This window comes from Hylobates moloch, unplaced genomic scaffold (assembly GCF_009828535.3).
Source record: "Hylobates moloch isolate HMO894 unplaced genomic scaffold, HMol_V3 SCAFFOLD_14, whole genome shotgun sequence".
In the NCBI taxonomy this organism is placed as follows: Eukaryota; Metazoa; Chordata; class Mammalia; order Primates; family Hylobatidae; genus Hylobates; species Hylobates moloch.
Genome location: NW_026652289.1, coordinates 38,405,504 through 38,433,154, shown reverse-complemented (window position 1 = coordinate 38,433,154; position 27,651 = coordinate 38,405,504). Strand labels below are relative to the sequence as shown.

Below are 27,651 nucleotides of genomic sequence, written 5' to 3'. Positions count from 1 at the left end.
ATTCGCTTCTCATGGGATCTCAGAGGGAAAGCTTTCAACGTTTCACCCTCAAGAATGTTTGCTGTAGGTTATTGTAAATATGCTTTATCAGATAAAGGAAGTTCCCTTTTTATTCCTAGTTTGCTATGAGTTTTTATTTTGAACATGAGTTGAGCTTTCCCTAACGTTTTCACCTGCATTCATTGAAATGATGTTATTTTTCTGCTTTATTTTGGTTTATGTGGTGAATTATTTTGATTGGTTTTCAAAGGGTAAACCGATCTTACATTCTTGGAATAAACCCAACATTGTTGTTCTGTAGTCCCTTTATATCTGGCTGGATTTTATTTACTTGTTCTTGCTTAGGATTTTTGCAGTTATGATCATCAGTGAGATTGACTTATTTTCTGTTCTCGAAATTTTCTTGTGGCTAGAAGGTTATTCTAAACTCATAATACAAGGTCAGGTAGGTTCTCTGTCTTTTTTCTGGAAGAGTTTATGGGAGTCTGATATCATTACTTCCTTTAAGATTTATAGAATTAAGCTGTTGAAGCATCCAGGCCTGAAGTTTTCCTTTGGAGATGATTTTGGATGAAATATTATGTTTATGTTACATACATACATATATAGTCAGCCATTCTATTATTTCTCATCTCTGTTTCTATAAATTGTAATTTTCAAAGAGTTTATCCCTTTCATATAAATTTCCTACTTGTTGATTTAAGGTTGTTTATAACATCCTCTTATTTAATGTCAGTAAGACTGTTGCATTATCTACTCTTCTGTGCTTGATATTGTTATCTTCTTTCTTCTTGACAGGGATTTATCAATTATATTAGTCTTCAGAAATAAGCACCATTTGCCTTTGCTAATCTTCTCTATTTCCTGCTTGTTTTTTCATTAATTACTACTCTTATATTTTTCTAACTCTTTAAGATGGATAATTAGATCACTTATTTTCAATCTTTCTTCTTTCTTAACATAAACATTTTAAGACTCTGCAATTTCCTGTAAACACAACTCTAGCTCCATGCCAAACATTTTGGCATGTAATATTCTCATTATCATTCAAATTTAGTTAAAGCCATTTTCTGGTTTCTATTTTGATTTCTTCCTTGGCTAAGATATGTATTGCTAAATTTCCAAGTATATGGAGATTTTCTAGTTACCTTTTCGTTTCTGATTTCTAGCTTAATTGCTTTATGGTTAGAAAATATTGATCCAGCAATGGACTACGTTTGTCAATTTTCCATGTGAGTTTGAAAAGTAGATCATCGGATACATTGTTCTCTATATTCATTAGATTAAATTTGCTCATTGTATTCAAGCCTTTTATATTTGTACTGATTTGTTTTTGTTTGGCTTGTTCTATCAATTACTTAGATGTGTTTAAACTTCACTATTGTACATTTGTCTAATCCTCCCTTGAATTTTGTCCATTTTTGCTTTCTGTATTTTGAAGGTATGTTATTTATAGATTTTTAAATTATTATATTTTCTTGGTTGATTGGAGCATTAATGTGAAGCAACCTATTTCTTGCTAATACAGTTTTTTCCTAAATACCTTGTTGACCAATATTGGTATGGCTATACAGTAGTCCCCTATTATCCATGGGGGATATATTCTCAGACCCCCAGTGGCTGTATGAAATCATGGATAGTACTGATCTCTGTATATACTATGCTTTTTCCTATACGTGCGTGACCTATGATAAAGTAAACTTTATCAATTAAGTACAGTAACAGATTAACAATAATAATGAAATAGAACAATTATGGTAAGATAATGTAATAAAAGTTATGTGAATGTGGTGTTCCCCTCTCTTTTAAGATATCTTATTGTATGTAACATTTTGGCTGGGCGTGGTGGCTCATGCTTGTAATCCCAGCACTTTGGGAGGCTGAGGTGGGCGGATCACGGATTCAGGAGATCGAGACCACGGTGAAACCCCGTCTCTACTAAAAATACAAAAAATTAGCCTGGCGTGGTGGCGGGCGCCTGTAGTCCCAGCTACTCGGGAGGCTGAGGCTGGAGAATGGCGTGAACCCGGGAAGCGGAGCTTGCAGCAAGCCGAGATTGCGCCACTGCACTCCAGCCTGGGCAACAGAGTGAGACTCCGTCTCCAAAAAAAAAAAAAAAAAAAAATTTTGGAACTCCAAACTAACTGAAACCACAGAAAGCCAAACTGCAGATAAGGGGTGACTACTGTCTCACCTTTCTTTTCTCCTTTTCTGTACTTTTCTTTCAACCTGTCTTTTTGTTTCAGATGTTTCTCTTGTATCTCACCGTCACTGTCATTTCACTGTAGCATGTAATCCCTGCAAAATTAATGATGCTTATCATTGCATTTAGATTTAAATCTGCAATTTATTAATAGTAGTGTTTACTTGCTTGTTCCATGTCTTTTTATTTCTTCTGTATCTTTCCTCCACTTGCTAGGAATTGAAACACTCTTGCTATTCTTTTAGTTGTCATCTTAGAGTTAACAGCTTTATTATTTGCCACAGTCTAATATCGTCACTTTTAATGTCTTCCCAGTCAGTGCAGGAACCTTCTTAATCTATGTTCCACATCTCTTTGATATCTGCCATCTTTTTCTTCTTTGTGATGCCTTCTAAATACTTTCTTTGGAAAATCTTGGACTGTTTTAGTTCTCTGCAGTTTAAAATCCTGTCCAATTAATTCATTGGGTTTCTAACTTCAATTATTGTAGTTTTCATTTTTCAAAATTCTACTTTATCAATTTTTCTTGTTTTTCATTTTCTTTTGGATTAGATCTTCAAGTGTCTCTTACATGATTTTTAACATATTAAACATTATGATTTAATATATTGGATTAGATTTGAATATCTGAAATCTTTGCTTTCAGATTTTGCTGGCTCTTACTCATGGTGTCATGTGTCCTTTTGTGGTTTGCATTTTTAAGTGTACACTTATATTCCTTGGATTTTCATGTGGAGAGTACTCAAACATCATAGTTGATGATGCATTTCCTTGGAGAGGATTACTGTTAAAGTCACCTTGGGATACTACCAATCCCAGGGCCTACCAATCTAGGTCCTTTCTTAAATTTTTTTGCTTGAGGCTTTTCAAGCAACACTGGTAGCATAAACTCAGATGACAGATTTCTCCACTTAGCACCAAGGTCATGATTTATGTCCACTCTATGGTACAATGTGTCTCTCCTTCCTTATTCTTACCCTGAATATATATGTAAGCTTTATGCAATGGTCTCATATTAAAATCTCCCGATGGGAAGTTCCTAGGCTTCCCCTTCTGCCCCCAGTCTCCCATTGTACCATGCGGACAACAGGAAGAAGCTCAAAATCCCAATATTTGGCAGAAAATATTAGAGTGAAAATCGTCATTGGAGCTTAGTTAACCTCCAAGAGTTCTTGCAATTTATTTTATTTTTACAATGCATTATTTTCATGTCAGCCTAGTAATGGCTTTTTCTGTTGATTAGTATTTTACTTTCTCTTCAAAGTGGAATGGTATTGCTAGAAAAGGAATGATAAAGTATATTCCTTTTTAAAAAGTAATTTTATTCATTTTCGTAGCTATTATTATTTTTAAAACTCTACCTGATATCAATAACTTTCTTTCCATCTTTGTGTGTTTTGTGCAATAACAGTGAGAAAAATGAGGGTAGCTAACGCTTATTAAATGACTATGTGTGATATGTTTTTACAAATGATTTATATGTACGAACTTATGGAATCCCCTTAACCAGCTCTATAAAGTAGATGCAGTTATTACTCCCATTTTACAGATGGGAAAACGAAAGCACAGAGTGGTGGGGTAAATTACTTAAGGCCATACAGCTAACAAAAGTTGCAAAGGATTTTTTTTTTTTTTTTTTTTTGAGTCTCGCTCTGTCGCCCAGGCTGGAGTGCAGTGGCGCAATCTCGGCTCACTGCAAGCTCCGCCTCCCGGGTTCACGCCATTCTCCTGCCTCAGAATTATTTTTACATTATAGGCTACAAAGTTAATAAGTAATCTTCCAGGGTGAAAAAAGAGTGGGTTTTGTTGCCACCCAGCTATGGATTTATGTCCAGGATCTGCCATCCACTGTTATTTATTTTAGTTATTTGTTGTACCTGATGTAGTTGTTACTTTTATTATAAATATATCAATTATAAAAATAATCAAATACAACCAATGAAATATAAAGTCTTCCCTTATTTTATATATGTACATTATTTCTACAGTTTAGTTTTTTACTGTATGTAGCTTTGAGCCTGCGGGTTGGGGGTTGTATGAGTGTTTTTAGTGCATTCTCATCTTTTTTTTTTAAGCTGCATAGTATTGCAGAGCATAAATCTAATTAATTTTTCTTCATTTTGAGATTTTTCAATATTTATTTTACTGAGTTTATTTAAATATTACCAACCAGCCTGGAGAAGACATTTATGTACTGCCCCTGTGTCCTTGGGCAAGGAAAGTTGCAAGTTAAATTTCTGGCCATGCTGAACTGGATCTGTTGTGGAGTTCAGATAACATTTCAACACATATTGTAAAATTGCCCTCCAAAAAGTTCTGTTACAAGTTCTACTGTGGAATAGAGAAGTAGGGAATGGACCTATGCAAATATAGAAATTCAGAATAACAAAGATGGCATAATAAAGATGGGGGAAAATAGTGATTAATCAGTTGGTGGAGTCACATCACTGAATCAGGGGAGGGCTTTGGTAAGCCTGGCCAAATCTAGATATTGACAAGGAAAAACTGATAAATTTGTTCATGTGAAAGTTTATAATTTTTATGTTAATTATAAACAAAATCAACAAACTGCAAAAATGTTATATATAACAAACATGACAAATGTCTGATTTTTCTACTATTCAAACTGATATTGGAAATCACTGAGGAAAAAGTTAAGCAAAACAGCTCAGGAGAAAACTAGCAAATAGTAACTATTTCTTTTTTTTTGAGTTTTTACAATGTACCAGACACTGAGCTAACTATTCTGGAAGTTCTTTTTAATTCTAGCAGAATCTATGATACAGGTATTATTATTATTCCAGCCTGGAACCTATGGTTCAGATTGATTCAATCAATTTCTGGGAGTTACTTAACTTGAAGAGGTAAAGCTTGAACTTGAACCCAAGTCAGTTTGCTTATAAATCAATTTTCTTAAATACTTTCCTAAATAATAGCCCCAGGCCAAAAAAAAGGTTGGTCATTTCGTTTCTCTGTGATTTCTAATAGGCATATTAAAAGGTATTCAAATTTGCTTATAATTTAAAGAATTGAAAAATTTAAAGACATATATATATATATATATAATATTTTACCTCATAGTAGGCAAAGATTAAAAACAATAACAGTCTTTTGTTTGTTTTTGAGAGGGAGTGTCGCTCTGTTGCGCAAGCTGGAGTGCAATGATGCAATCTCGGCTCACTGCAACCTCCACTTCCCGGGTTCGAGTGATTCTCCTGCCTCAGCTTCCCAAGTAGCTGAGATTACAGGTGCTCGCCACCACCCCCGGCTAATTTTTGTACTTTAGTAGAGATGAGATTTCACCATGTTGACCAGGCTGGTCTTGAACTCCTGACCTCAGGTGATCTGCCCACCTTGGCCTCCCAAAGTGCTGGGATTACAGACATGAGCCACGACGCCCAGCCTCAGTCTTAACCAGAGGGTGAGATTACTGTAGTTCTCCTATACTGTTGATAGAATTGTGATTATTTATACAAGTTAGACAATCTGTCAGCCTTAATTTGCTCATCTATAAAATGGGGCAGAATTATTGAGAACATGACATTCTAAATATGTGAATAATGTTAGCACAATGCCTGGCTTAATAACTTTGTGCTATTCCCTCTAAAATCCCGTCTCCCATAAAAAACATTTTACCTTTCTGTATTCCTAGCACAAGGCAATGAGGCTCTACAGTTAAATCTGTATGTGAAGATGAAGACCATCAAGAAGAAATACTCTAGGCACCTCAGTAGGGCATTCGATCTCTAGGAATGCACATGAATCTCTACAATATATCCAAGTCCATGTCCCATATTCTAGATCTCCATTTCCATGCCAGTCAAAGCAGGCAATAGATACAACAAAAGGAGCCAGGAGCTCTGTGAAAATAATACATAGTATAATCACCTACATTATCTATTAATGGTGGTGTGATGATTTATAGTCAAATGCTTCCCCATTTATTTCAAGTCACTGTTAGATTTCTGGTGTAAACAAGTCTGGAAATTCTAAATATAAGTGATTAGTGAACACAAAAGCACCAATGCCATGTAATAATATCCTCCCCGTGGGGCACAGTGGCTCACACCTATAATCCCAGCACTTTGGGAGGTCAAGGCAGGAGAGTTGCTTGACCCCAGGAGTTCGAGACTAGCCTGGGGTGACATAGGGAGGCCAGAGCTCTACAAAAATTTTCAAAATTAAAATTAGGCTGTGGTGTCTCTTGCCTGTTGTCCCAGCTACTGACGAGGCTAAAGCAGGAGGATCGTTTGAGCCTGGGAGGTCGAGGCTACAGTGAGCTATGACTGCATCACTGCACTACAGCCTGGGTAACAGAGCAAGGTCCTGTCTGTCTCAAAAAAAGACAAAAAAGAAAAAAAAAACTCCTCCCTTTTCTGGTAAAGGAACGGTTACCATAATTACTAGTAACCGTGTGTTTATCGAGAGACAATTGTTGACTTAGAAGTGACCTAACCCTTAGTTTTGAAGATCTCCATGCAGAGCCATCGTGGTAACTTTGCAGTTTTTAATCACTTCTGAGAGCCAAAAGTCTTCTCAGGAACAGTGGGTTCCAGGGAGGTAGAGTCACCAATATCCTGACAGACAAATTGAATGGCAATTGGTTTGTGACTGTCTCTTTAAGAATGTTTTTCCAGTACCCAATCATTTTGGCAGACTGTCATCTCGAGATTTTTAAAAAAATTTTTCCAATAGACTTTAAAAAAAATTTTCTATAACTATGAACATGAAATAAACATGACAAGTTGACTCGGTGTCAGTCGTTGAACATCAGAGGAAATCATATTTATGTGGTTTGTCTACAGCACATTTAACTGGACGGTCCCCTTCCTTTCATCTCTGGCCTGTTTGATTCTGGCAGCAGCCACCATCATTTTGTATTTCATTCCACTGCGGTACATCATTTTAATCTGGGGTAAGTTTGGCATGATCCTTTTGCTAGCAATCAATTCCAGGTAAGAACCAATTACTCATTTTTAAAGTGCGACTATTAACTTTAAATGTGCTCTTGTTGGCAATTAAACATGAGATTAAGGAAAGCATTTGGGGAACAAAAACTTCCAGGGCCTCCCTGAAAGGGCAGTTGCGTGAGTGATCAGCATAGATATTTACAGGCCTCTTGCATAATTGCAATCAAATAAAAATGTGATTGTACATGCCATTTCCCTTTGGGCTTTCCTAGTCATAAATCCTCTTGAATAATATATTGCTGTGCCTGGGTGACTTTAAGGAAACACTGTTCAAACAGTGAGCAAACACCTGCATCATGCCCTTGATACTATATAAAAAGTGGATTTGGCCACTACCAGATTGCTTCTGACACTTCATCTCTCTTGGAGGAAAAAATTCACCTAACCCCATTCTTAAATCCAGAAGCAGGGAGAGGGAGGGGAGGGGGCATTCTGTGAATACCTAACCAGTGCCTGAACAGAGAGGAAGTTATTATTTACCAGGGGAAAAATGGTGTGCCTATATAAAGTTTAGCTGCTTTAAAAAGAAAGTAGAAACAAAACTGGCAAACTGGAAATAAATGTCATGACTTGATTTAATACTCAAACTAGCGGTTGGACAAAATGCGAGCAGCTTGGTGAGTATTTGTGTCTGTTCCTGGGTGGGCTCTGAGTTGATATAAGGAGAGGGAATTGCAATAACTTAAACGTTGAGGAAGCAGTTAGCCCTTCTCCGTAAAGGGTCTGCCAATCCTGGTTTTCCATGACTTAGCTATGACTGCCACTGAGTTCTCAATGATCATCACTTCCAGGGATCTTCAGATGTTAAGATGTTTGGGGAAATCACAAAGAGAAGAGACTGTGTTGAGATGCATTCATCCTTAAGCAAAAGCTGAGAGCCTGCAAATGCTGGATGAAAGCTACAACCTTTCTAAAAACCATTAAATATAGACTTTTTCAAAGAGCATCCAACAAAGTAGAATCCTGCTGTCAAGAAAAGCCAAACTTGGGCAATAGGAAAAATTCTTGGGAAAAACAGAATAGCTCATACAGTTACAGAAGTAGAATGATTTAGGGATTTTGAGAGAGTATAATCCAATTATTCTCTAAACTATTCAGGGATCTATTTTAATACTTGATGATCCTGATTCTTGGAGGAAAGTCTAATCTGTGCTTAGTTCTTGTTGCTATTTTTTGTTTAGTTGGCAACAATAATAACAAATTGGTCCTTAAGAAAGAACATAGAGCTCTTCCGGGCTACTGATTAAGAAGGCATATTTTGAAGAAAAAAAAAAGTATTTTCCTGAATAATTTATATACTGAATGTTATTCACATCAACTGGATATCTTATTTTTCAATTATGTTTTCATGAGTACTACTATCTTGTTTACTGATAACATTTAGAACATAGATCTTGAGATTATTGTCTGACTCTAACCAGAATGTGATTAAAAATTGCAATCATTTGGCTAGTGGTTTGTTCACTTTTAAGTTCACGTAAGTTGAGTGCCATGGTCAGCTGTTAAACACTGCTTCTTCTGGATTTCCTCATCATCCTGGTGCTCGCTTGGTCTGTTTCTATGCATCTTTCCTTCCACAAAGAAGACTAATATTGGCTGGGTGCAGTGGCTCACGCCTGTAATCCCAGCACTTTGGGAGGCAGAGGCAGGCGGATCACCTGAGGTCAGGAGTTCGAGACCAGCCTGGCCAAGATGGTGAAACCCTGTTTCTACTAAAAATACAAAAATAAGCCAAGATGATGGCAGGCACCTGTAATCCCAGCTACCTGGGAGGCTAAGGCATGAGAATCACTTGAACCCGGGACGTAGAGGTTGCAGGGAGCCGAGATCAAGCCACTGCACTCCAGCCTGGGCAACAGAGCGAGACTCCGTCTCAAAAAACAAAACAACACAATACAAAACAAAAACAAAAACGACAAATACTATATTTTCTCATTTGATCATCAATTTTGAGATTCCAATCCCTCTTTCTCTATATACAAATCACTTTGGCATCTGATCTCATCCTCCAAGATCTTGGCAGCTTTCCAACAACAACTTTTTGCATCTACTTAATGAAATATTGTTGTATTTTCCATTTTATGGATAAAGCTATTAAATGGTATGGAGTTTATTATGCTCTCTTTGGCTGTTAGTAACTCTATGAGCTCTGTACTCTATGTCTGGTTCTTCAGTTTTACATTTTAAACAGGAGCTCATAGTTTATTGAAGAGCTTACCACAGTGAATATAGTTACAAGCCTTGACAATCACCACGTGATCTATTGCCTCTTCTCATTGTGTAAAAACTGCCATGCCATCCTAGAATATATTCCGCAGTTCTGTTAGGACTTATCCTAAGACAAGTTAGTTACTAGCAAGCATAGGGCAGGACATTATTTTGCAAATTTCTTATATGATTGCCTCCTTTGCAGCAATTTTTTTCTCACAAAGATAAATGTATATGTCTTAAAGTTTTAGTGTTTTTTCTAACTTTAAGGATCAGAAGACTTTCTTATTCTAAGTTATTCATTTTTTATTGAGTGCTAAAATGGTGAATAATATCCTAAAATGTTTTGTTCTATGTTTTTAATTTTTTGGAAAAAATTTATATATACTAGATTTCCATATTTTATATCCTCAAGTCATATTTTTATGTAAGTATTAGAATCATTTCACGTAAGCACATAAAACAGCCTAATTTTATACTAGCTATGGGGAATATTTTTGGACACACCAAAATTATTTTGACAGGTGAGATACTTTATTTCCTCTTTAGCCCTATAATTCTTAGTGCAGCCATTTATGTAATAGATCTTTAATGAGTACTTAAATATTTTTATGAATGAATGAGCCTGCAAGCTTAATGCCTGTGCTCTACATAGATGACATTTTGTTAGGCCCGTGACCTCTCTTGTGTAGGAGTGTGATTTTTGAAAATTAAGTGAGAAGGAGATTTTAAGGATATCTGAAGTTTTCTTTAGGAAACATCATCTACTGAATTTTAGTCACTTACGTGAAGTGTGTATTTCCAGAAGGCAGAGCATTTCTGAGGATTAGATCCCACGTGGGTTTCCTTTTGAGATTTCCCATATTCCTTCTATTTGTAGAGGTTTTAATTATACTTTTTCAGTTCTAGTTGAAACCACTGCTGTTTTTTCAGGGTAGATATTAATTCTCTAAGCTAAATTTTTAGCTTTTTGCAAGAAGGACCTATGCCTCGTTTAAGTAAGTTTGTATCTTCATTTGATAGCACAATAGCTCTTACATGGAAGACACTCAGAATTTGAAAAATGAACAGGCAAGGAACCCCTGCCTCACCCCAACCAATCTATTACAGTTGGAGCTACCTGCTGGTCACTCATATAAATATCTGAAAAATGGTGTTTTAATTGTGTTTCAAGTGGTTATTCTCAAGTGACCAAATGTGCAAAGCAGCCATGCAATTTTTCCATCTCTTCTGATTTTCTCCAAGTGATTTTTTTTTAAACTGTAGGGCTCATTCCACATTCCACCCCACTGATCAGTTCAGTCTATGATCCAGGACCAGTACATGATAGCATCTTTCCCCACAAAATGTTATTCTTCAGTATCTTATCCCACTTGCTTTTTTTCTGTTTTTCTTTTCTTTTCTTTTGCTAAAAGTAATTTTACAACAGATATACCCCTCCATCTGTACTATTTAGGTTAAAAAATATCTAAGGTATGTTTAGCATGCTAATAAATAGATGAAGCCACAATTTAGTTGGCTTTAATAGTATTAAAGGCTCTTTTCCATCCTCACTTCGTCTCCTTAGCTTGTTTGCATGTACAGTAATGATGGGAGCCCTCTGCATTGTTGTAGAATTTCAGACTACAGTATCATTTTGCCCTTACTGCTCGATGTGATTCTCCCATCTACCCAAGAAACTCTACGAGGAGGTCTTTATTATTCAAATATTAACTTAAGAAATGTGAGGTACAGGAAGGTTACGTGATTTTTCTAAAATCACACAGCTAATACGTGATGAAGCCAGAACGGGGGCCCAGGTATTCCTACATCATAACCTTTTTTTTCTTGTCCCTTAAAGAATGACCAAGGTGGCTGGGTGTGGTGGCTCACGCCTGTAATCCCGGCACTTTGGGAGGCTGAGGTGGGTGGATCACCTGAGGTCAGGAGTTCAAGACCAGCCTGACCAACATGGCAAAACCCTGTCTCTTAAAAGTAACCAAGGAGTCTATGATTTCCTGTTGACAATCAGTCTCACAGAGTTGTTAATAGGGCAAAATTATTGAAACATTTGATCCTGGACACCTTCATAAATAAGGTGTGCGTTTGAAACATGCAATCTGAGTGCCCTCTAATTTTTATTCTAAGTTGTTTTTTTTTTCAAAGATAGATAGTCTCAGTGCATTGTGGAATACTTTTGCCCTTATTGGTGCATTTGAGCTACTGTGCAGGTTTATAATCTTCTCAGTGACTAAGAATGCAGTGTTTTGATCAGCTGTGATATTATCCCTGCCTTGCCGTTCATTGTAAAGACTCCAGATGCGCACACCATATATAATTAACAATAGAAGATATATCTGTTCTCAATACGTCTTTGTCTCCCTTCATCATTTTGCCTTGTCTGTTTTCTTTTGCCAAAAAGCCCATGCTACAATTAAATGTCTTTAGAATAACACAGTGAGAGTATTTTAGTGTAAAGGAACACTGGGGGAAATTTTAGCTAGAAACGTGAAGCTTGCTGTGGGGGTAGAGGGAAAAAAGGCAGAGTGCAGCTTTGACTTGAGGGAAAGGCGATCATTTGCTAGGAACCTTCACCAGCCCAACCGCCAAGCCACCATTTACTCGGGCACAATGGCTGGCTCCCATTTGCAAAGCAGATGTAAATCTGACCCTCCAAAGAAATAACTGGAGGCTGGCATTGTGTCGGGTATAATGCCATGCAGGAAGCCTAGTCCTCAGATGAAAGCAAAATAATATTTAATGAACAACAACAGAAAAAATCAAACCCTTTGTGTGTTGGGGACTACTGAACAGTTAAATGTTACCTTGACTTCTGAGTAGGAGCCATTCAGAGTACGACGAAGCTGAGAATTCATTCAGCATCATTGGGACTGACAGCCCTTCAGAGATGATCCTTGTTAAACAAGCACCCTGTGGCAAAACTTCAGAAGGCCACCTAGTCTTTCTGCTTCTAAAACTCAACATGAAAAACGGGTTGACATTTGGTGAAAAGACTACGGCTTATGAGCTCCGGATATAGTCAAAGCAGCTCCAAAGAGCAGAGTAGGAGACAAAACGTGGTTGAGAGGAACTCCCCTCTAAAGAGTAAACCAGGGGCAGAGCGTGTCCCGGATATGCGCGGGAACCCGAGGTGCAGCCACCAAAGAGGGACGGTCTGTAGGATGTTGACATCTTAAACGTTGAACCCGTTTCTAATTATCCTTGTCCTAAATTAGCATGTTCTCCATTGCCCAGACAGACCCACGCGCCGACGTTGTGATCCATAAATTAAGTTAGCAACCATAGTAAGATAATTTTCCAATAATAACTTTTCACAGTTTCCTGCAGCATCAAAGTACAATCAACATGTCAGGTTCTGTTCTGCTGTGAGAGGAGAGAAACCTGTGAAAATGAGTTGGAGGTGGGGAAAGATGGATGACTGCAGTTTTCTTTGTAACAACAAAAAAACAACTCCCACCCTCTACCTCCCACTGCTACGTTTGGTCCAGAGCCTCCAAGCAGGGACTTGTTTGGGCTAATGAAGCCCTTTTCCCATCTGGGACATTTGTTTTCATAGCAGAGGCGGCTGTTAATCAGCGTATTCCAAAAAAGCCAACGTGCTCCCCAGTTTGAGCGTGTGTTTCTGTCGCTCTGCTGCTGGGATTGTAATGGGATTTTCACAGCTGAAGAAGGCAGAGCCCCTCTTCACCAGCCCCTGCTTCCTGCCTTCAGGAAAAGGCATTTGTGAATGATTCCACATGACAGCAACATGTGCTTGACTTGAGGTCTGGTAATTGTTTTCACACTAATTTTTACTTGTGAATATCCCCTCTTCCCCGAGTCAGGCAAGTTTTTGAAGATAGATAGATAGATAGATAGATTAGATAGATAGATAGATAGATAGATAGATAGATAGATAGATAGATAGATAGATAAAGAGATCTCCTGTGTTTCTATTTTTCAGGCATAAATAAATTTACTAAGAAGCTTCGAAATCCCTATTCCATCGACAATAACGAGCTACTAGACTTCCTCTCTAGGGTACCGTCTGATGTTCAAAAGGTATGTAACGAATGGTCACCACCAACAGTGGCCCCAACCTGAAATCTGGCCAGCCCTGGAGCCAGAGGCGCACAAGGCTTTGCTTGTGTGAGTAATTGAGATAAGGAACCAGAAAATCCTTAAAGAGGCCTGGCTTGCAGGGAAGTGGCAGAAAAATCTTCGTCCAAAGCATGAGGTGATTGGGGGAAATTGTTTTGACAAAGAGCTGCTTAAGTATGATCTGGAACTCACACTGTGTGGCTACTGTGCACTGATGCTTGTCCCCTTCCGATTGCTTGCCTCCCTAAAGAGGATAAGATGGGCTCAGTGAGTAGAATTGCATGAGATCCAAAGCCAGGGAGTGTTGCTTATTTTCTTCTTCCGGGTGGCAAGCATTTTAGGGGAAGTAGGGGACAAGAGGATTATTCTTTTTATTCTCATTTGCCCTGATTTATCTCCTGGGCCTCCCTTCCATCCTCTTCCCTCTGAAGACTTAGGGATGCTGAGGATGCAGCCCCCATCTCCTGTAATACACAAAGAGGCAGAGGCAGTGTGAAATAACGTGAGATCAATCGGAAGTATTATTCACAGATAATGGTCACTTAGTCCAGCAGCGTCCTGTTTCTGTGGATACACAGAGATTAACGAAGGTAACAATACTAGAAAGTCATGTAGAGTAGCTCAATCCTGGCCCCTGTGGATCAGCCTGCTATAAATCCAGAGGAAGGAGGGCAGGCGGCAATTTCTCTAATGGAGAATAGAGATCACTGAATAGGTAGATGGGGAGACCATGGCGTGAAATATCATCAAGATGATCAAAGACACAGTCCTTTAATATCTCAGAGAATCCCAAATCAAATATCGATTTTCGTATTTGAGCCACTGTAGCATAATTGGTTCCCTGGCAGCTCAGGGAGGATTGCAAAGATCTGGGGCGGAAAGGCCTTAGAGTTTCTTTCCCCTTCATTCTGAGTTCTAGAAATTAAAATGGACTCTGTGATGCTATCTTTCTTTAAACTTCATTTCATAATTAGCTGTGAAAACACATTCTATAGAGATGAATTTACTCTTTAACATTTGTATTACTTAATTAAAAAATAATAACCTGGCCCCTGTTTGTTTTGCATTGAAGATTGACAGGTATGTCATCCTCTGCTCCCTTAGGGCACCTTCGTGAAACACCAGAAGGAATGGGGTGTTTTCTTCATTTATCTGCCTCTGACAAAGTACAGCCTGACTTCTGTGATCAGGCATAATGTCCTTGGGGAATTTGGCACAAATGCTAAAAATAGGGAGCACATGTGGTCTGTAATACAATATTTTAAATAAAGCCATTCCACCAGCAGCCTATCAAAGCCCACACACCAAAGCAATGTTTGCAGCATACCATCACTTGGGTCGCAGTGTGAGTTCACGCTGTATCCTTGAAGAATAGAAATTTCCATAAAGCCCCCAAGGATTCTCTGTGCAGAGTCCAGGCACTAGCCCTCAAAGTGGCCATTCCAGTTGGAGATGGCATGAACACAGACAGATGCAACAAAAGAGCATTCCAGGAAGATATACAGTATGCTAGTAAGATCCTCCGTGTATCGCCAAGGGCGCTTTCTAATAACACAGTGACAGTTTGCCACTGGGGACTCCCAAGTACTCATATTTATCACAGATGTTTTAGTCATTACATTGCAAATGAAATTAATTTCTAAGAGAAATCTATATAAAAGTCTGGGGTCCAGTATCAATTTCAGCATTTTTTCCTCTCAGGCAAAGTAAATGTATATAATTTTCCGAGATGTTTTCCCCAAGATTTTAGATATTTTTAAATGAATAATCCTCAGTAAGTTGCTGTATCATATACTAAGATAAACATTCCCAAGAGGCAGTTATTAAGCTTACTTATGGTTGAAAACCGGCACACACAAAACGAACATCATCTAGCAGTGCCCAGAGAAGGTAGAAACCCATGCATCTCATTAGAAAAATCTGCTTTTAATATTTTGGTTTCAAGAAATGATGCATGACTTCTCAAATCCTTCCTGCAATTAATCCCTCCATGTTCCTGTGTTTAGAAAATGATTCATTACTTTTGAACCTTCCTTCCTTTGCCTTGGGTTGTCCTTGGGGAGCCATTAGCACACACTGCGGTGAGCTAGGGTTACCTAACCGCCAGCATCACGGCTGTTTGTTTTCACAGGTGCAGTACGCGGAATTGAAACTCTGCAGCAGCCACAGCCCCCTGCGGAAGAAACGCAGCGCTCTCTAGGGCACACACCGACTTTGGACAGCAGCACCCAATATTGTGTTTGGTTGAGTAGACCAATGTTATGGCTGTTTCAGTGGTACCCAAGGTGTCCTTCTGAAATGCATGCCCTGTGGCACCCTCTGTATTCTTCCTCCTCCTTCACGTACACAGACATACACACATGTGCACACACCCCCATGCATGGGTGTGCTAGTTGCATAGGGTCAGCCCAGCAAAAAGCAACAATCCTGAGACTGTGAAAGACTAACATCCATTCCAAGGCTGCCATGGATCTGAACACCACCTTCCTTGAGAACAGCCAGGAGCCCACTTGGATTCAAGAGTGACTTTGAACTTGTTTTCACACCTCCAACAGAGTCTCATTAAGATTCAGTTATTTCCACTCCCCAGCCCCACACTCCTTTCAGATTATTGTTCATGGGCGTAAGTCTCTTCTCAGAGTCAACAAGTCTTTGGTAGCCATCATCTGTCCAAATATTGTATATTATTAAAAGGCATTTTTAATAATTACCAGAATTCGCTCAAACCTTTAGAGGTCTTTCAGCCATGATTATTAAGGATATGTGTGTGAATTTTTGGGGAACCTCTCGGCGCTGGATGCCAGCCTGCAGCATGGCCCATTGCTGGCAATGGATGTCCCAGGAAGGTCCCTAGAGACCACTCACTTGAAAAATGAGGGTTCCATGAAAGTATTCGGTTGCCTTCTGATGCCACTTCTTCTGACTTTACTTTTTGCTTATTTTCAAAATATTACAAAATGTCAACATATAATTTCAGAAAGGCAGGTGGGGGTAGGGGAGAAATGAGTGAATTCTCTAGGTATTTAGAAAGATGAGAAACTGAAGACCGAGAGACTAATAAGGCTGCTTACCTAATTATTATAATCATTTCATTTGCCTGAATGTTTTAAGCAGGAAGTAGAAATACTTTGGCTGCCCAAATGTATCTTTTGTTCCTCTTAGAAGTAAAATAAGCTACCTACAATAAAAATTTATTTCAGAACCCCATTTCTAGAAAATACCACCCCAGAGTCCTCCTTTGATAGCATCTGTCTCCTGTAGACCTCATCATTCCACAGTATTTCCCTGCCATGTAAAAATCCTGACTTAGTGCATATATAAAATGTATGCAATGAAGTCTCTTTAAATGATATTTAAGTTTTAAAGACTGTATTTTGTTGACACATACTTTGTGCAGTTTTTATATATGTATGTATTATAAAAAAAAGTTAACGTAAAAAGATCTCATTTAATAGTGAGTTTACTATTTTTTTTTTTGTCTCTGGGTTGTAATTTAATAATCTTCAAACAAAATGTTTACGAAAAATGCCAAAGATTCTAAATCTTATCATCCCGTGTCTGTTTTTCTTCATGTTGTATCTCACTGGGTTGCTTTCTGGCTGAGCCAGAATTCTGCATGATTTGATTTACTTCAAGTTAATGAAGCTGGCTGGAAAACAGCCTTGCAGAAATTATAAAAGCTCCAGTAAATCTCGTAGTTGTACATACAATAGATACCCAAGAACCTCTTTTGTTAAACCAGTTACTCAATCTTCTGTGTAAACAATGCCTCATTGTCGTGCTTCTAACTATCATCTAGTTTATCATAGTCTGTCATTTTGTAATGACCTAAGTCAGACAGTTTTAAACAGACATGTGAGATCTGATCAGTCATTTGAATGAAAACTTTCAGCAGCAAAATAAACCCTTATTTATTTAAAAGTGGAACCAATACTTTATTGTTCTTCTTTTGCTATAGAATTTCAAAATGAAATTATTTGCCCGACAAGAAGGCATCATTAGTTAGACTTGTTTCCTCTATAGCCCGATTGAAATTCTCAGTGTTAAGTTTAGGACCCAAACACCAGCTGGGATGTAAGAGCAGGACCGAATCAACCTTGAATAAACTGTATATAGAAAACAATTGTTAGTTGATTAAGTAGACATTGGATGTTAGAAAGGAATGTTAGTTGTAAGTGACATGTTAAGATTTATACAATTGTCAAAAACTTTTAGGAAAGACTCCAGAATGCTTTTGATAAAATTTATGAATTATGGATTCACAGTATGATAATTAAGTAGGGATGTTGAAGTCCTGCCAAGTTTTCCTGGTTCTTTTCTCAAACTTTATCCTCCCATTTCTAGCCCTGTCTCTCTATCTTACAGGCATCTACACCTCAGCAAGTCAGAAACTAAACAGCATCCGTCTCTCCCTGTCTTCAGAACCCCAACCCTCATAATCTCCTTCCAGCTTCCTTATTTCCCTTACCGGGACTGGCATTTTCTGGGCTCGGAATTTCTCGGTCATCCTCTTTTTTTGTTGTTCCTCGTGCTGTTGTCCTCGTCTCCCAACCCATAAAGCCTGGTAGGTCCAGTGTCAATGCGTTAACCACTTCTGTTCTGATTTCCACCACCCAAGTGGAGGCCTTCATAACCTCTCAGATGTCACGGCCATGATGCCAGTTACATTATGCCTAGTTAATCTTCATTCAGACTGGAGGGACCTGCCCCCAATTTCTTTCTGAATAGATTCTACTCTCCTTCAACACTTCCAAGTCTCCTGCCCCAAAAAAACTTAGTCCTGTGGCTGGATGTGACTCCAATTTCCTTTTTTGTACCCTCACGTCTTTCATATCTTTCTGGCATCTGCCATACATCCTGAGAGGCTTTGACCACTGTTCTCCACTGAATAGCCCATTACAGCTAGCACCTAATAGTTACTCATTAAATAAATACATGTTTAACAGGCCAGGTCGTAGAGATTATTTGTCTTTCTCTGCCTTTTCACGTGCTGCTTTCAGAACAGAGGGCTGGATTGGATAGATTAGTATGATCTATCCTGGAGATTAATTTCTTGTATTAAGAGCTGATTTTGTGTGATATTATTTATAATCCCTGGCTATGTCAATTATAAACTTTTAAATTATGTCTTATATTTGAAGTTCTTACCTACATATCAGAGGAAAAATATAATGTTTATTTCTAGGTGGTAAAACAATCTTTTGATTCTTTTTTCTTTACTTGTAAATTATCATTTAACAAGTCTATATTGAACGCTGATAATTTTCCTGAACAAAACAGACTGCATTCCCTTGGTAAAGCCAGACATTAAACAGATACTTTCAAGCAACAGCATGCCATGCTCAGATTTAAGTCTGAAAAATATTCTGGCTGCAATGGATAGCCTAGCAATTTTCAAAGTTTAGAGACGAGTTATTAATGTTAGGCTTTTGTAGTACTCCTGATAAATGAATAACACCCTGGACTTTCAAATAGTGGCACTGGAAAAAAAAATAAGTAGAATTGAGAGATGGTGAAGAGATAAAGGGAGCAGGACTTAACGATTGCTGGACTATGGGATGAGGGAGAGTAGAGTCAAGGATGGCTCTCAGTCATCCTGCCTCCAGGTCTAGGAAGATGGTGTTACCTTTCACTAAGGGAGAGAACTGTAAGAACTGCTGTGAGAGGACCACAGGAGGCCAGTTTTAGCGCCGAATCGCAGGTGCCTGAAAAGCATCCAAATGGGAATGTCAGCAAGATAATGGAATATATGGTTCTCAGAGAAGTAACACACTGTACTTGAGATGTACACAAGTTAAAGGCAAACATTGCGTATCGAAGTGATTGAAACTAAATGCTTCAAGAAATTAATTAAACCTTGAAGAACTCAACAGTCAATGTCGTGTATATAAAGGCAAGTCAGTTAAGAGTGTAAATAGAAACGGGTAAATACAGAAGAGAAAAACAGTAAGCATGGACTGTCCTAGAATTCAATGGCAGAGCATACTTCAAGAAAGCTGATGTGGTCAATAATATCAAATGCCACTGAGATCACATAAGTACAGAATCATGACCTTAATGGTGTGACAGTTTGGAAGCACCCTGGCAACAAGCCATTTCAGTGGAATGGTAGAGACGGAAACCACGTTGGGTTGAGAAGTGAGTGGATGTGAAAATATGGAGCCTCTGAGTGGAGGTAACCCTTGAAAAATTCCACTGTGGAGAAGAAAGGAGAGGGAGGGCTGGAATTTGGAATGAAAGGAGATATTTGGGATTATTTTAGTAAGAAAACAGATGTGTCATGACCTCAGTGTAACCCTATTAGCTGCAAAAAATTCTTCATGGGCATGAGATGGAGTTAGCCATATCCATTATTTAAAACTATGTTCTGCACTTATACATTGTTGGTTGGAGTGTAAATTAGTTCAACCACTGTGGAAGACAGGGTGGGTGTTTCCTCAAAAACCTAAAGACAGAAATACCATTTGACGCAGCAATCCCATAACTGGGTATGTACCCAAAGGAATATAAATTGTTCTACTATAAAAACACATGCACACACATGTTCACTGCAACACTACAGTAGCAAATACACTGGATCAATCTAAATGCCCATCATTGATAGAATGGATAAAGAAAATGTGGTAGATGTACACCATGGAATACTATGCAGCCACAAAAAAGAATGAGATCATGTTGTTTGCAGGAACATGGATACAGCTGGAGGCCATTATCCTTAGCAAACTAACGCAGCAGCAGAAAACCAAATACCACATGTTCTCATTTATAGGTAGGAGCTAAATGATGAGAACACATGGACACGTAGAAGGGAACAAAATACACTGGGGGCTATTGGAGGGTGAAGGGTGAAAGGAGGAAGAGGATCAGGAAAAATAATGAGTACAAGGCTTAATATATGGGTGATGAAATAATCTGTACAACAAACCCCTCTGACACAGTTTACCTATGTAACAAACCTGCACAGGTACCCCTGCACTTTAAAAAAAACTATGTTCTATCAAAACCTGCCTCTCATTTATGTATTAGGAATCTTATGGCAACAGAACAGTTGAAAAATTAAAATAAAAATCTTGTGAAAATGCATTGAGTAGTAATTGATAATTGAATAAATGCTGAAATCCTGAAGGGTGACTTCTAAAGGAATGGCTTCAAGCATGTTACCTCTGTGTAAAGCCCACAGCTGTTCTGTCCTAGCATTTATGTAATGATTTACACAGGAAAATGGATATTCAAGCACACAAGAATACTCATATTTTATGGCATTTATCAAATGCCAGTTACTTTCTAAGTATTTTAGATATAATTGCTCATTCAAAATAATTCTAAAAACTGAAATTTCTCCAAATACTTATAGGGAAAAAGAAAAACCTGTCACTCTTATACAAACTCTTCTAGACAATAACAAAAGAAAAAAAACACTTTCTTAAGCATTTTGTGAGGCCAACACAACTCTCCTTCGAAACCAACTAAGTTCTACAAGAATGGAAAACTACTTAACAAAATCCCTTATGAAGATACAAAATTGCGAAAGATATACAAAAGTCTTTACACTGAAAACATCAGTGAGGCTTCCAGATACTTGACCAGACAATAATGAGTAGATAATCACAGTTCACATATATAAGAGAGAACGCTGGAATTCTACAGAGAAGTGACAGAAAACGCCTAAAGCAAGGAAGGGAGAGAAAGCAATACAGTCTATTCGGTCAGTCATGCCAGGGAAGGCTCCCCGGCATGAGAAAAGAGTAAGTGGGTGACTCCTAGTGATCAACATTCCCACTACAGACCCCCACATTCCAGCCATAGGAATGCCCCTAGACTATTGTGAGCCCCAAGACCAATATAGGGAGCTACCTGAAGACCGTGTGACGATACTGCCCCAGAGAGGGAGCACACATGGTCCCACACACCCCCAAGTCCTAAGCAGCTACAGCAAGTTGTCGCTTAGATATCTCAGCCCTCACCAGACTGCATTCTGTCCTGGGCCCAACAGCCCCTGCATCTTCATATCCCTGGAACTCCAGTGACATGCTCCACCTGCAGCCACAACTCCAGCTGCCTGCTGCCTGTAGGGCTTAAGTGTGAGCCATTGGCAGCTACCACACTGCTCCCAACTGTGAAGCTGCTGTGCAGCTTTTAATCACCCTAAGGACAACAAATCCGGCAGGTGACAGCCATAGCAGTGGGCTGCCTCCACTGGGGCCAAAAGGCAAGTGAAATGTACACTTCCCAGGTACTTGTGTACCACTGCTGCCAATGAAAGTGACTCTATTCTCCCCTGTACCAGGGGTGCAGTACAGCTGCTGCCACCCCAACATGAACATTCTGGGGCCGGGGGTCACACCACTCCTGCCTTCCATAGCCAGTGTCTGCAAGCACTACTGAAGGATGTGAGGATGAGTCCACTGGACCTAGCTCTGACTCCCACCCCCTAGTATCCAATCATGGCATCTGGAGGCCTGGGGAGTACTCAGCCCAGTCCACCAATATCGGTACCTGGGCACTCCAACAAGGGCCCTGAAGTTGAGGCCACCCAACCTGCCACTACCATCACAGTGGGCGTGCATACACACACACACACACACACACACACACACGTGTCACCTGTGGGCCTGGGGACTGGCCTGCCCAGCCTGTCACAACCACTGCCAACACCACTGTGGAGCTCTTGGGACTCAGAGGTTAGTCCTACCACTACTACTGCTTCACCCATGCCATGCCAACTGCCCAAGTGCCCAAGGACACACCACCAGCCCACGACTGCCACTATCATCACCCAAACAAGCTGCCTGGAGACCCAAGAATTGGCTTGCTTGGGTCTGCTAACACAGTGCCAGCATACACTGTCCTAGGGCCCAAGGACAGGCATGCTTAGCCTGCTGCTGCCACCACTAGGGCCCAAGGACAGGCCCATCTGGTGTCCTTTTCACAAGCAAAAGTTCACCACAGCCTTCCCTAATAACCACAACCTAGGCCACTGACGAAAATCACAGACACCAATGAAGCTATTCAGAGCCAAAGAAATCATGAGAGCTACACTACTGCATACACCCAGAATCAAAGCCAAAGTACTACACCCAACAAACACCACAGACACATCTTCAGGAAAAAGTCCTCCCCTAGGAAAGCAAGTTAAAAAATGGAAAGAAGTGATTGTCATGACAGATGTTCAGATATCAATGTAAGGACACAAGAAACATGAAAAAAAAAAAAAAAAAAAAAAAAAGCAAAGATAGTACTTCCAAAGGGACATAATTCTCTAGAAACAGATTAACTAAAAAAAGAAATCTATGAAATCCTGGATAAAGAATTCAAAATACCAACATTAAAGAAGCTCAGTTAGATCCAAGAGAATACAGAAAAACAATACAAATAAATCAGAAAAACAAGTTAGTATATGAATGAGAAATTTTCTAGAGATAGATGTCATAAAGAACAAAACAAATTCTGGAACTGACTGATTTATTAAGTAAAATACAAAATACTTTCAATAGCTCAACAATAGACTAGATCAAGAAGAAAGAATTTCAAAACTTGAAGACACATCTTTTAAAATAACACAGGCAGACAAAAATAAAAAAAAATTGAGCCAAGCCTACGTGACATATGAGATACCTTACAGTGATCAAATTTTTTGGTGTTCCACAAGACAAAGGGAAAATAAAAAAGTTAGGAAACCTATTTATTGAAATACTAGCTGAAAACACCCTAAGTCTAGGAAGAGATTTAGACATTCAGATACAGAACGCTTAGAGATTCCAAAACGCAATGCAAAAAGGTCTTCTCCTCAGCACATTATAATCAAATTGTAGTAAGTCGAAGATCAAGAGAGTACTCTTAAAAACAGCAAGAGAAAAGCATCAAGTCCCTCATAAGGGAACCCTCATCAAACTAACATTGAATTTCTCTTCAGAAATTTAACAGTCCAGGAGAGAATGAGATGATATATTCAAAGTGCTGAAAATAATAATAATAATAAGAATAAGAATAATCTTTCCAAGCTAAGCAAAAGCTGAGAGAAATCATCACCCTAGATTGGCCTGGCAAGAAATGCTTAAGGGAGTCCTACCTGAGAGGAAAGAGATGCCATCTACAATCATGAAAACACATGAAAGTACGGAACTAAATGGTAGCGCACACACAAAAATAAGAGAAAGGACACAAATATTACCACTACAGACAACTATCAACCCACAATAATAAACATTAATGGAGAAAGAAAGGAACAAATGATATACCAAACAACCAGTAATCAATTAATAAATAACAGGAATGAACCCTCACGTATCAGTAATATCTTCGAATGTAAATAGATTAAACTTTACACTTAGAGGATATAGACTGGCAGAATGTATTTTTAAAATGACCAATTATATGCTGCCTATAAGAAATCTATCTCAACTGTAAAGACACATACAGACTGAAAGTGAAGGGATAGAAAAAGACATTCCATGCAAACAGAAACCAGAACCAAAAGGAGTGCCTATACTTATATTAGATAAAACAGACTTTAAATCCAAATTTATTAAAAGGAGTCAAAGAAGGTCATTACATAAAGATCAAGGAATCAATTCAGCAAAAGGAAATAACAATTCTAAATAATTACATGTACCCAACACCAGAGCACCGAGATACATAAAGTAAATATTATTAGATCTAAAGGGAGAGATACACTCCAATACAAAAATAGTTCAGGATTTTAACACCACACTTACAGCACTAGACAGATCATCTAGACAGGAAACTAACAGTGAATTTAAACTGCACATTTGAACAAACACACCTAACAGACATTTACAGGACATTTTACACAACAGCCACAGAATACACATTCTTCTCATCAGCACCTGCAACATTCTTCCAGAATAGACCAAAGATTGGGACACAACACAAGTCTCAACACATTTTTAAAACTCGTAAGTATATCAAGTATCTTTTCAGACCACAATGAAATAAAACTAGAAATCAGTAACAGGAAAAACTTGGGTAACTACGAATACATAATACTTAAAAAACATGCTCTTGAATGACCACTTGGTTAAGGAAGAAATTAAGGAAAAAATTGAAATAAGTGAAAATTGAAACACAACATACAGGGGATACAGCAAAAGCAGTGCTAAGAAGAACACTTATAGCAAAAATCACCTACATAAAAACAAGAAGATTCCAAATAAATGGTCTAACATTACCCATCAAAGAACTAGAAAAGTAAGAACAAACTAAACCCAAAATTAGTAGAAGGAAAAAAAATTGTAAAGATTAGAGTGGAAATAAATGAAATTGAGACCAAAAAATACAAAGGACTAGCAAAACCATAAGTTCGTTTTTTGAAAAGACAAACAAAATTGATTCACCACTAGCTAGACTAACCAAGAGAGAAAGACCCAAATAAATAAAATCAGAAATGAAAAAGGAGACATTACAACTGATACCAGGATAGCATTAGGAGATATACCTAATGTTAAATGACGAGTTAATGGGTGCAGCACACCAACATGGCACATGTATACATATGTGACTAACCTGCACGTTGTGCACATGTACCCTAAAACTTAAAGTATAATAATAAAAAAAGAATATAATTGAGTACACACACAAAAAGAAAAAATAAAAATCATCAGAGACGATTATGAACAACTATACATTAACAGTCTAGAAAGCCTAGAGAAAATTTTAAAATTCCAGGATATATGACCTTCCAAGATTCAATCCAGAAGAAATAGACAACCCACATAAACCAAAAGGATTAATGAGATTGAATCAGTAATACAAAATCTCCCAACAAATTCCAGGTCTGCCTTACCTCACTGCCAAATTCTACCAAATTTTCAAAGAAGAGCTAATACTAATTCTCTTCAAGCTATTCCAAAAAAAAAAAAAAAAAAAATGAAATGGGGCAAATTCTCCCTAACTCATTCTATGAAGCTAGCATTACTCTGGTACAAAACTACAGACCACTATCTATGAAGAACATAGATGCAAAAATCCTCAACAAAATATTACCAAACCAAACCCAACAGCACAGCAAAAAGATAATACACCATGATCAAGCAGAATTTATCTGAGGGGAGCATGAATTGTTCAACATAAGCAAATCAATACCTGTGATACATCAACAGATTGAAGGACAGAAACCATATTATCTCATTAGATGCAGAAAAAGCATTTGAGAACATACAACATTCCTTGTTGAATGTTGAGATTTTGCAACATTTGATAAAAACTCAGTGAATTAGGCATTTAAGAATCATGTCTGAACATAATAAAGGCCATATATGACACACCCACTGCTAATGTTATAATGAATGGGAAAAAGCTGAAAACCTTCTCCATAAGAACCGGAACAAGACAAGGATACCACTTTCAGCACTTCTATTTAACATAATTCTGGAAATTCTTGCGAGAGAAATCTGGCAAGAGAAACAAATAAAAATCATCCAAATTGGAAAAGAAAAGTCAAATTATCCCTCTTTGCTGATGATTTGATTTTATATCAAGAAAACCTTAAAGACTCTACCAAAAAACTCTTAGATATGATAAATAAATTCAGTAAAGTTGCAGGATGCAAAATCAACATACAAAAATTGGTAGCATTTCTATGAACCAAGAATGAACTCCCTGCTAAAGAAATTAAGAAGGCAATCCCATTTGCAATAGCTACCCCTCAAAAATCTAGGAATAAATTTAATCCAAGAGTTGAAAGACTTCTATAAGGAAAACTCTGAAACACTGATAAAAGAAACTGCAGAGTACACAAATGGAAAGACACCCTACGCTCAATAAATTCAAAAAATTAATATCGTTAAAATGAACATTCTGCCCAAAGCAAACTACAGATTGAATGCAATCCCTATCAAAGTACTAATGTTATTTTTTACAGAGATAGAAAAAACAACCCTAGTATTTACATGGAACCACAAAATGAGCCCAAATAATAAAAACAATCCTGTGCAAAAAAGCAAAGATGAAAGCATGACTCTACCTGACTTCAAAATATATTATGAGACTAAAGTAACTGTAACAGCATGGTGTTGCTATCATAACAGACACATAGACCAATGTAGCAGAATAGAGAATCCAGAAATAAATCCAGGCATTCACAGCCAACTGATTTTTTTTTTTTTGAAAAGCACCAAGAACATACATTAGAGAGCGGACAACTTCTCCAATAAATGGTGCTGGGAAAATTGGATAGCTATATGTAAAATAATAAAACTAGACCCCTATCTCTCAACATATATACAAAAATCAATATGAATGAAAGACTTAAGTGTAAGACCTGAAACTATAAAACTGCCAGAAGAAAACATAGTAAAAACACTTTAGGACATTGGTTAAGGCAAATATTTTGTGACTAAAGCCTCAAAAGCACAGGCAACAAAAACAAAATAGACAAATGAAATTACATTAAACCAAAAAGCTTTTCCATAGCAAAGAAAACAATAACAGACTGAAGAGACAATGTGTTGAATGAGAGAAAATATTTGCAGCTTCAGCCATGGCTCATGCCTGTAATTGAAGCACTTTGTGAGGCTGAGGTGGGAGGATTGCTTGAGTCCAGGAGTCCGAGACCAGCCTGGGCAACATAAAGACGTCTCATATCTACAAAAAATACAAAAATTAGCCAGGTGCGGTGGTGCACACCTGCAATCCTGGCTACTTGGGAGGCTGAAGCCGGAGGATCACTTGAGCCTGGGAGGCCTAGGTTGCATTGAGCCGAGATCATGCCACTGAACTTCAGCCTGAGAGATGAAGCAAGATCCTGTCTCAAAACAACAACAACAACAAAAACAACTAACAAGTATTTGCAATTTCTTCATCCAACAGGGGACTAATATCCAGAATATATAAGAATCTCAAACAATTCGACAGCAAAAATAAATAAATAAATCTCATTAAAAAGTAGGCAAAGAAAATGAACAGACATTTCTCAAAGGAAGATACACAGTCTCAAAGGAAGATACACAAGTGGTATTTTCATTTACCAACAGGTATATGATAAAATGCTCAACAGCACTAATTATGAGGGAAATTCAGATAAAAACTATAAGGAGACATCATTGTACTCCACTTAGATTGACTTTTATGTAAAAGACAAAAAAACATAGATGCTGGTAAGGATGCAGAGTAAAGGAAGCCCATACACGTTAGTGGGAATGTAAATTAGTACAGTCACTATGGAAAACAGTA

General features: G+C 38.1%; 1 protein-coding gene across 1 annotated transcript in view; it reads left to right on the top strand.

Annotated features, from left to right (window-relative positions):
* Nucleotides 1-16,817, top strand: part of MCTP2 (multiple C2 and transmembrane domain containing 2) — a 258,431-nt gene extending 241,614 nt beyond the window's left edge. The window contains 3 exon segments of the mRNA XM_032175198.2: nucleotides 7,009-7,118; nucleotides 13,325-13,422; nucleotides 15,593-16,817. Coding sequence (XP_032031089.1) covers nucleotides 7,009-7,118; nucleotides 13,325-13,422; nucleotides 15,593-15,661 — 277 coding nt within the window. The 3' untranslated portion in view covers nucleotides 15,662-16,817.
* Nucleotides 16,818-27,651: the final 10,834 nt, after the last annotated feature.